The sequence below is a fragment of the Eptatretus burgeri genome, chromosome 9 (genome assembly GCF_056783735.1).
Source record: "Eptatretus burgeri isolate ZD-2024b chromosome 9, Ebu_testis_v1, whole genome shotgun sequence".
Taxonomy (NCBI): Eukaryota; Metazoa; Chordata; class Myxini; order Myxiniformes; family Myxinidae; genus Eptatretus; species Eptatretus burgeri.
Window position 1 is genome coordinate 90624858 of NC_140969.1, and position 10000 is coordinate 90634857.

Consider the following 10000-nt stretch of genomic DNA (forward strand, 5'->3'; position numbering starts at 1 on the left):
AAGAGCGAGTTGGGAGGAATTTTTAACCTGGCTTGCAATATCCTGAGAACATGTGGATCGACTTTCATGTGGACAGGTTATATTTGTAGTCCCACATGTTAAATTCACAAGCTGTTAGTGTTTGTGCAAAGCATTGTATTATAAAAGCCTCACGTGCATTTATTCTTCAAAGGTCTTGTGACCTGCAGTACGATACAGAGCCGTCACACATCAATGTTTACATTTACAAGCCCCTCTGTGGGAAAAAAACAGATAAGAATTAATTAATCAAGTACTCTCTGGTCCTCACCATGTTGTTGTTTTTGGATTCAGAATATCAAGGCTTTTGGAGGAGCAAGAACACATAACGGATCAGGACATAACAGAATGAAAATTAGAAAGGAACTCAGTAGAGCGCATATCCCCGCCAGGCTGAACAGTTTACGTATTGTCTCCCACCGATAGGCCGGACCTTAACTAACATCTAAACACCTTGGTCTTGTCACCTAATCAACTCATCCATCAAGTTTTGTCATAGCCCATCATAACCTTTTGAAATATCGTGCGACGTATCGTTTTTGGCCCTACCTCTCAATGGTGAAGAATCACATTAACAAATACATTCTCTTACCCGGATCCAGATCTTCAACAAAATTGAATCAATTTGTCCTCATCACACGTACCCAACATGTCCAGCAAGTTTTGTCCGAATCCATCTGTAACTTTTTGAGATATCCTACTCACAGACAAACAGATGTGAAAACATCACCTCCATGGAGGAGGTAACAACATTGAAAAAAGGTGGGGCAGGGGGACGGCATCTCGCCGAGACAGGGCGGGCTCAACAGAATGGGTCCCAGGGGACCTCTCCGCGGGGAAGGGGAACACGCCAACAGCAGGGTTGAGAGTCAAAACAGCGGGTGAATTGGAGGAACAAAGAACATGGGAAAGAATGACAGTCAGGGGAGGGGGAGGATGGCACAGGGAGTGAACAAGATGGATACAGCTGCAAACACAGCTCAATGCTAAGCTTTTATATAATCACATGTTGAAGAATGGATGATATCATTGGCCTGTTCATTAATAATAATTAGTATCATTGTCTAAAATATGCAACACAGTCTCAAAGCCAAAATCGGTGAAACGAAACAACAGGGAAAGCAACAGGGGCAAAAGATAGCCCTGAAGACGATGACAAAAGGTTTCAAAATTAAAACCGCGCAACACCTTCGCAAATGAGATTGCAATTTGCAGCAGCATTCCATTTGAACAATGCATGGTGGTAATTTCACCTTGAAATGAGTGATGGGCCACGTCGCAAAGGATCAAAATTTAGCTGCAAGTCAGAGAAAAAGAGAAGTTGAAAATAAATCAAATAAATCAAACACCTTCGAGCAGCTCATTTCCAATAAAGATGTATTTGCCTTGCATTCGGTCCCTTTAATGTCATTGGTATGACTCGGCTGAGTTGGCATTCATGGGGAAGAGGAAATTCCTCCTTGATTGCCCCGCTGAGTGTGGAGAGAAAAGCAGAAAAGCAACGACATTGTGATAACGCCATTGGTACCCAGAGCGGTCTGGGACATGACGTCACTTCCCCATAGCTCAATCTCAGTGTTTGTCTGAAATGGAGTCCAATGTCATCTCACTTATTTGTTTGAGTGTGTGTCTGTCGGTGTCTGTGTTACAGATACGCCATGAAGCAGACCCTGTGGGAAAAAAACCCAGTTGTTTTCGCACATGTACAAATCCTTAAGAGCACATACTGAAAGTCTGGGATTTATGAGAAATATCAGTGCAGGAAGGATACCATTCTCTTCCTTGAACTCTCAATCAGTCGATTTACTCAAAGTCATAGAGATGCCATGTTGAGTATGTCTCTGGTGTATGATCATCTTCCACCCCCTCTCTTACCTCAAATGGAATATCTGAAGACCGAGCCAAGGCAGAATGTCTTCACCTTCTGTTTGTCTCCAAATCTTGCATGCTTAATCCATCCCATTCTGTCTGCATCTTGCCCACTGTTCACAGGACGTTGTTTCTTCATCCAAAAAGAGAGGAAAAGTTCAGTCAGGCCTTGACGCTGCTTTGGAAATGTGCCCAGAGGGCATCAGTGCGCACGTTCTCAAATCCTGCTCTGCTCGATTCAGCCTGTCCTCTATTGGCCTAATCTCATCTGCCTGGAAGCCAACAGACATCACTCCCATCTACAGGAAGGTTGCTAACCAAACATGATCCTCTCAACCACGGACCAGGACGCTTACTTCCAATTATACAAACAATAATGGAAACAATCATGACTACCGGTATCAAACCACCTCTGACCATCAGTTTGCATTTCTTCCGAACCACAACGCCAGACATGGTGCTGCTCCTTTCTCAGCAATGGTTGGAAGCCCCAAATCTCAGAAGTCAGGACCGTCTCCTTGGACGTTTCTCAGGCATATGATGGTCTCGCATACTGCTTTCCTTGCCAAGCTCTTGCTAAAACTACAAACTGTTATTCTGGTTCTTCAAAGGCATTTTTCAATCTAGGTACACCAATTGTCAGAATGGATGCTAAAGTCAGGAATGTCTGCCAGTATTAGTTTCTGGTGGACATTAAGATCCCACAGTGTCTTTTGCAAACAATAGGCCATTGTATGCTGATACCCTGACAAAATTCCAAATCCTTGCCCTGACAACTGAAAGGAAGACAATGGAAAGCCATCCAATTATTATCTCTGCCATAAGACTTCTTCAGTCAAACAGAGCCTGCCTTCAGGCAGACCAAAAATAGAGATTTTAGGATACAAAATTGAGGCTCATGGAAGATTGAGTTGACAAAGGGTAGAAAAGCAATGTAGTGACAGTGAGGCCATAGATACAACAGAATGAGTTAACAGCAAAAGATAAGAGATTGGAAAGGAGGACAATCAGCAACCTCCAATTAAGAGGGTTGAGTGAGACAGGTTGAATGGGGATAGAAAAGGTTGCCGGTAAGGATATGGGATGACAGGAAATTGAAGTGCACTGCTTGCTTGAATCCCTGGAGGGAAGTGTGCAATTGAACAGTCTCCAGAAGACAGTTAGACAAATGGGAGAAAAGAGGAACAAAAAGTGAAGGTGTGCGGAAAGCCTGGATTTTGGTAGTTTCTGCAGGAGGGGGGTTACTGGAAGAATACATGCATCCTGGAGGAACTGGTAAGGAACAGGAGACTGAGAAAGCAGAGTAAGGTAGACAGGAGGAAACGAGTTTTAAAATGGTAAATAAATAAAAACAGAGGCCACATCCGATTATGTGATGTGAGAGCAACAGGTGTTGTGCTTTGCTCTCGTTGCTGAAGACAACAACAATGTTGAGAATCTTGGATTTCAGAGAATTCAGCAGAGAGTTGTAATAGTGGCACCTCAGTCCATAGGTGAGCACAATATTCCAATGATGTGAACAAAAGTCTTGTAGACTATGATGAGACATGAATCTAATGAGATATGAATAAAAGCCTTGGAGGTTGTGAGTGGTTATGGTTTATCAAATAATGACTTGGAATGACAGAGGATGCCTGGTCTGTGACTGGATTTGGAGGCCAGTGTTGCTAGGTGGTCGGCCGAAGAGAGCTCATGAGAACGACAAGTTCAAGAGACTGAACCTCTTCCAGTGGTTGACCTTTGAAATGGAGATAATGTTACGAGAGAGTAAAGGTTTTCCTTTGACATTGGAATTTAATTGACAATGCTATGGAGTCTTCCTTTGAATAACTTCAGATAAACTGGGCTGTCACATTTAACAACCAGGGAGTTGGTGTCAAAGCCACCCAATGCTCGCCTGTTTATACATTTATCGTTTTTAAAAGACTAGTCTGATAATATTTTTTATAAAGCATTGCAGTGAAGTCTGATCCAAATAATTTTAAAGCAATATATGTATTTGTATATTGTAATCAGTTAAAAAATAGTGTGGTAGATAAAAACGTTAGAAAGGAAAAAACTTGCACCAAAAACTTTAACATTTTCACGCTCACGCTGACGCTGACGCTCACGCCGGGGGTATCGCTATAGCTCTCTGTTCTTCGAACAGGCGAGCTAAAAACTAGAACGGCACCAGGTAGAGCGAATACCTCCACCAGGCTGAACAGTTTACGTTTTGTATCCCACTAATAAGCCAGATCTGGATCCGGACCTGAACCAAAATCGTATGAGCTTGTTGTCACCGAACCAACTGATCCACGTCGTTTTGTCACAGCTCGTTCACAACGTTTTGAATTATCGTGAGATATATATATATATATATATATATATATATATATATATATATATATATATATATATATATATATATATATATATATATATATATATATATAATTTTTGGCTCCATTGATCAATGGTGAAAAATCACTTTAAAAATTAAAAAAATTCTCGTATCCGGATCTGGATTCGGACCTTCACCAAAATCGAATCAATTCGTCCTTATCAGACACCCAACCTATCCACAAAGTTTCGTCCGAATCCTTCTTGGTATTTGGTCATTTTCTTGATTATTTTTCGTTGCTTGGGCCAAAATTGCTGGGTATGGACACCACAATTAGCAATGCCTTGTCTTTCTTTTTTGTACCTCGGTACTACAGGGTGTCCCAGAAGTCGATAACCCCCCTTTTACTGAGCTGTAGATCACGGAATATTGAATGAAAAAGCACGTTTGTGGTGTCAAAATTTAGCTTGAAGGGGAATGCAATTTTTTTTTCTTCTGAAAACCATTGAGAATCAATCATGGTCTAATTTGAAGTGGAAAAATGTTGAATTTTTTTTTGCCAATTACACAGTGTCACAATCACAAAAGCTCCAGAGTGTTGATTTTCCATTTCAATTCCACCAGCTATTTGTCAATGACGTCACATCTGGACTCCGTATTGATCCGAACGGTGGCTTTACATAGAGAAACGGGGCATGTCGAGCTCGGATTCCGATACCGATTCCAGTCATTAGCAACACTGATAGTTATCAGAATGTTGAAAGTGATTATTGGGATTTTGAAGAAATTATTGGAGACAAAATTAGTGATGGAAACGCTTTCGGGGGAATTGTGGAGCCGAATCGTTTTGAGTCTTGTGCGAGCAATTCAGGTTTGATTCTCCATTGAATTGATAGTTTGTAAGGGAGGGATTTTGTATTAATTGATAAATCGATTTATATATTACTCGAGCATAAATATCCATCAACGCTCGTCAGCCGACACAACGGACAAAATGGGCGATGGATGCTTTGTCCCACTATCGCAGGCTGACCAGGTGTCTTGTACGTTACAGGCTGTGTCCCACTGTGTCTGTGCTGTGTCCCACTGTCATGTCCGTGAGCTGTTGATATCCCTCTACAGTGGATGGGGATTGTGTAGGTGGGGAGGAGGGTGGAGGGATGGTGTTGGATGGTGGTGGGTATTGTGAATGGGGGTGTGGAATGGTGGTTGGTATTGTGGAAGGGAGGTGTGGGATGGTGGTTGGTATTGTGGAAGGGGAGGTGTGGGATGGTGGTTGGTATTGTCGAAGGGGAGGTGTGGGATGGTGATGGGTATTGTGGAATGGGAGGTGTGGGATGGTGATGGGTATTGTGGAATGGGAGGTGTGGGATGGTGGTTGGTATTGTGGAAGGAGAGGTGTGAGATGGTGGTTGGTATTGTGGAAGGGGAGGTGTGGGATGGTGGTTGGTATTGTGGAAGGGGAGGTGTGGGATGGTGGTTGGTATTGTGGAAGGGGAGGTGTGGGATGGTGGTTGGTATTGTGGAACGGGAGGTGTGGGAAGGTGGTTGGTATTGTGGAAGGGGAGGTGTGGGATGCTGGTTGGTATTGTGGAAGGGGAGGTGTGGGATGGTGGTTGGTATTGTGGAAGGGGAGGTGTGGGATGCTGGTTGGTATTGTGGAAGGGGAGGTGTGGGATGGTGGTTGGTATTGTGGAAGGGGAGGTGTGGGATGGTGGTTGGTATTGTGGAACGGGAGGTGTGGGAAGGTGGTTGGTATTGTGGAAGGGGAGGTGTGGGATGGTAGTTGGTATTGTTGGATGATGGTTGATGGGGGGAATGGTGTAGGGGTGTGGGGGGGGAGACCCTGAAAGCTTTAGTGTCCTCTGTTATTTCCTCTCGGAAGAGTAGATGACGATAAATATATACTTTATCTCCAATATAAATAGATGGTGGTTCATTTGACTTGTAGAAATTTGTGTTGACAATACCCAATAGATAATTAGTTTCAGGTACTCTTGTGGTAACTGCCAGGCAATGGCAACAGGTGGTTGATTCACCGCTCAAATGATCCGTGTACATATGATTGTAGCTGGGTAGATGTGGTGTTACAGTTTTGAGTGACGGCTGTTTCTTCCACTTAACCGTGGGTATGCCATCCTCTCTCATTTGTGGTGGATAACCACAAGCTCCAGCCATCTTTGTTGTTTCTCAACAGTGCTCTGGAACATGTTCCAAGAGCAAAAGCGAACATTTTGTCGGCCTGATCCACATTTGGGTATTTTGGACAAACCTGTTCAATTTCTGGCAAACTTAGGGTGTTTTGGCCATTGGTGTAGCACGAAATATCTCGGTTTGTATGACTGTACAAGCACCAAGGATGCATCGACTCAATATATTTGTGGAAAATCGAAAATTATTCGCCGTTTGAGTTAAATCGTTCCGCAATGTAACCTGTTCACAGGACGGATCTGGTGGTTTCCTTCCATGTGTGACGTCACAGCTAATCTGAAGAAGAAGATTTCAATTTTTAATTTCAAATTTACCGACTGTATAATTGGGAAATCAAAAAAACAAAAAACATTATATTTATTTTGTAGGGTGTCAAGGAATAGATTAGCGCCAAAGTGGAACGAGCATTTGGGTTCCCCTTTAAGGATTAGAATAGAGATGGCACTGTTGACCCGTGCATTTGGCATTTTGTTTATGGTCGTTCACTTTTGAGAGAGGGAGCACCTTCATGACCTCTCGGCTTGGAGCAGATCCCTGTCTCCTTGTGAGATGGTCTTTTTCTCATTAGATGAGGTGCAGGCTTCATTCTTTGCAGTGTGCATTCCGCATGCATGGTGCCACCATACAGACCGAGTACTAGGGTTCTGTGTCCCATAATTAGTTTCAAAGCTTTGTTCATCGAAGTGTGTGTGTGTGTGTGTGTGTGTGTGTGTGTGTGTGTGTGTGTGTGTGTGTGTGTGTGTGTGTGTGTGTGTAAATAAATAGATTGTTGGTTGTTCTTTCAAATCTGTCTCAATTGTCCTTTCCTTAATTGGTATGACAGTGTAAAAGCATAGTTAGAAGGAAAGTAGTACCCCATGTGATTTGCACTCGTTAGGCAGCGTACACTCACTGTATCGCTCGGCAGTAATATAAGTGTGTGCCGAGGGCATGAAACTCGATTGATTTAGTCACGTCCTCAGGTAAACGGAATTCAACGGATAACCCTCTTACAGTTGACGAGGTTAATTGGCATTCATGGTTGCTTAGCAACCCATTAGACCACAGAGTTATACGCGGCTGGTGGCCTCAGGGCTGAGCATTCGGAAGGAACCCGAGGGCTTCCCCTCGTGGTGAACCTCGAACCCCGAGTCCATAACAATATAAACAAGGAACAGAGTGGGACCAAGGACAGAGCCCTGTGGAACACCAAAATTGATTTAGCAAGCCGGAGAAGATTGACCCTCAAGTACCACCTTCATCTTGCGAGTTGTAAGGAAAGCCAAAGTCATTGAATGCATTGCTCTTGATACACCATACAACTGAAGCTTGTGTGATATATTTGTGAGGAACAGAAATGTAAAAACAACAAGGTGTGTGTGTGTGTGTGTGTGTGTGTGTGTGTGTGTGTGTGTGTGTGTGTGTGTGTGTGTGTGTGTGTGTGTTTTAACAGTTTAATATATCACTGGTTACATTCGTACATGGAAATAATCAACATGTACTATAATTGCAAATGGATGGAGGAGTGGACGGGCAACAACCATTATTCAAAGAAAGATGAAGGGATGGTTTCACTTGATGAACTCTCATGACAATTCGTACCTTGTTTACATTCGTTTTGGTATATCATCACTCCATCCTTTTACATGTTGAAAAAAATGTTTTTTTTTGTTATTTGTAAAAATAATCATGAGTCTGAAAGGAAGAGTGGAGGAGGCAAGATCCCATGGACATGTCCACTTGCACTCCTTACATCTAAACTCCATTTCAGATGTAGTTGTACGAGGTAACTCGCAAATTCTAACAACAAAAACTCACAATGGCTCAACGGTATCACCACATCAATGTCATAGTTTAGTGAGAGCATTTCCAAATTCTGAAGTGCAGTGTTATACCAAGAGTAAGCTTGTCATTTTTATTGAACTTTGTAAAAATGACTCAATCTGAACACTTTCAACATCTGCTATGATGAGTTGAAAATTAACTCTATGAAGAACAATCTTGCTTACCTGAGGTTTTGGGTGCCCATTCACGAGGCAACTGAGCTCCAGAGTGCCCCCCTCACGTATCGCGTAGACCCTCTCACTGTAACCTTCATCATTGTAATTGCACGCCTGGCCCTGATGAGTAATACGTGCCTGAGGAGATGCTGCAGAAACAGAAATAAAGAGTGAGTTTCAGACCAAATTTTTTATTATTATTTTCATAGTCGTAATACAATTGCATCTCATTTGAAGCTTTTGACAGTCTTAATCAAGCTGTGTGCTCACAATGTTTCTGATCACAAGTCCCAATGAGGTAATGCAGGCGTTCCCACAAACACCAATGTCCAATATACACAAATTCTACCATGACCTGGTCTTGTTCAAAAGATAAGGAATCTTTCACGATAAAAAAGGGAAAATAGATGGAAAGAATGGCTTATCGGGGCCTTCATAGGATAGATATTGCCCCTCCATCATGCAATATCCGCTAAATACATAATTTGTATTTTGAGAGTTTCATTCGTCAGATATTGTTCTCAAATATATATATATATATATATATATATATACACATATATCTATATTAATATTTCGGCACGCCCCTTTCTTTGTTCCACCATCAGATTTTTGTTTCTGCATGAAATGAAACAAGATTTGGCACATATACTAATGATATTATTGTCTTCCTTAAGAGGCCCCTCAAAATTCGTTTTGATGCATTTTCACAAACTCCAACGGATTCCATTCAAATTCGGTACGATTATGGCTTTTGGTCCAACTTAGGTCATTGGCTATAAAAAAATTTTCCATAACACTTCCGATATTCGAAAAAAATCGATAAATAAATATCCCTTATGGGATTTTCCATTCAAATCCACTCAAGTTTAAGGCCTACAGGGGACGCGAATTTCCACTTTGCCCCGGGCGCTGTTTACCTCCGCTACGCCAAGCTGTTAGGGTTAGGGTTAGGGTTTGGGTTAGTGTTAAGGTTAGGGTTAGCTACCCTAACACTAACCCTAACCCTAACAGCTAACCCTAACCCTAACCCTAACAGCTAACCCTAACCCTAACCGCTAACAGCTAACAGCTATTCAGGAAATTTGCAAGAAAGCCTGGGCAACACCGGGCATTACTACTAGTATACATATATACAGGGGACTGCAAAAGTAGGTATACAGTCATGAAAAACAAAACGTGCGCACAAAACGTATTTTTTTGCTGATACAAGCATATCAATAATAACATATCAATAATAAACATATTAATTCCTCAAATGTTCAAACTGTTTGCCCCTGGCATCCTTACTGTATGTTTGTTTTTTTGTTACATGTTTGCCCATCCTTACTGTATACCTACTTTTGCAGCCCCCTGTATATATATATATATATATATATATATATATATATATATATATATATATATATATATATATATATATATATATATATATATATATATATATATATATATATATTTTGTTGCGGTTCTCGGAACCGCATGCATCCAACAGATAGTGGTCCAAAGACAGGAATTCCATAAATATACGTGTAGATAGTCCCTTCCCATTTGTCCAGCGGGACAACAGGGGCGTGCGTTGCGAGGGTCTCATAGCTAG

General features: G+C 41.9%; 2 protein-coding genes across 4 annotated transcripts in view; both read right to left on the reverse strand.

The window, feature by feature from the left end:
• Positions 1-8752, reverse strand: part of MDGA2 (MAM domain containing glycosylphosphatidylinositol anchor 2) — a 366045-nt gene extending 357293 nt beyond the window's left edge. The window contains exons 1-2 of the mRNA XM_085893801.1: positions 8671-8752; positions 8410-8549 (exon numbers count right to left, since the gene is read on the reverse strand). Of these exons, the coding sequence (XP_085749927.1) occupies positions 8410-8549; positions 8671-8752 (222 nt within the window). The remainder of the gene's footprint in view (positions 1-8409; positions 8550-8670) is intronic.
• The window catches only part of LOC147020597 (uncharacterized), a 655359-nt gene that overhangs the window by 7060 nt on the left and 638299 nt on the right, over positions 1-10000 (reverse strand). The gene's annotated exons all lie outside the window — the stretch shown is intronic.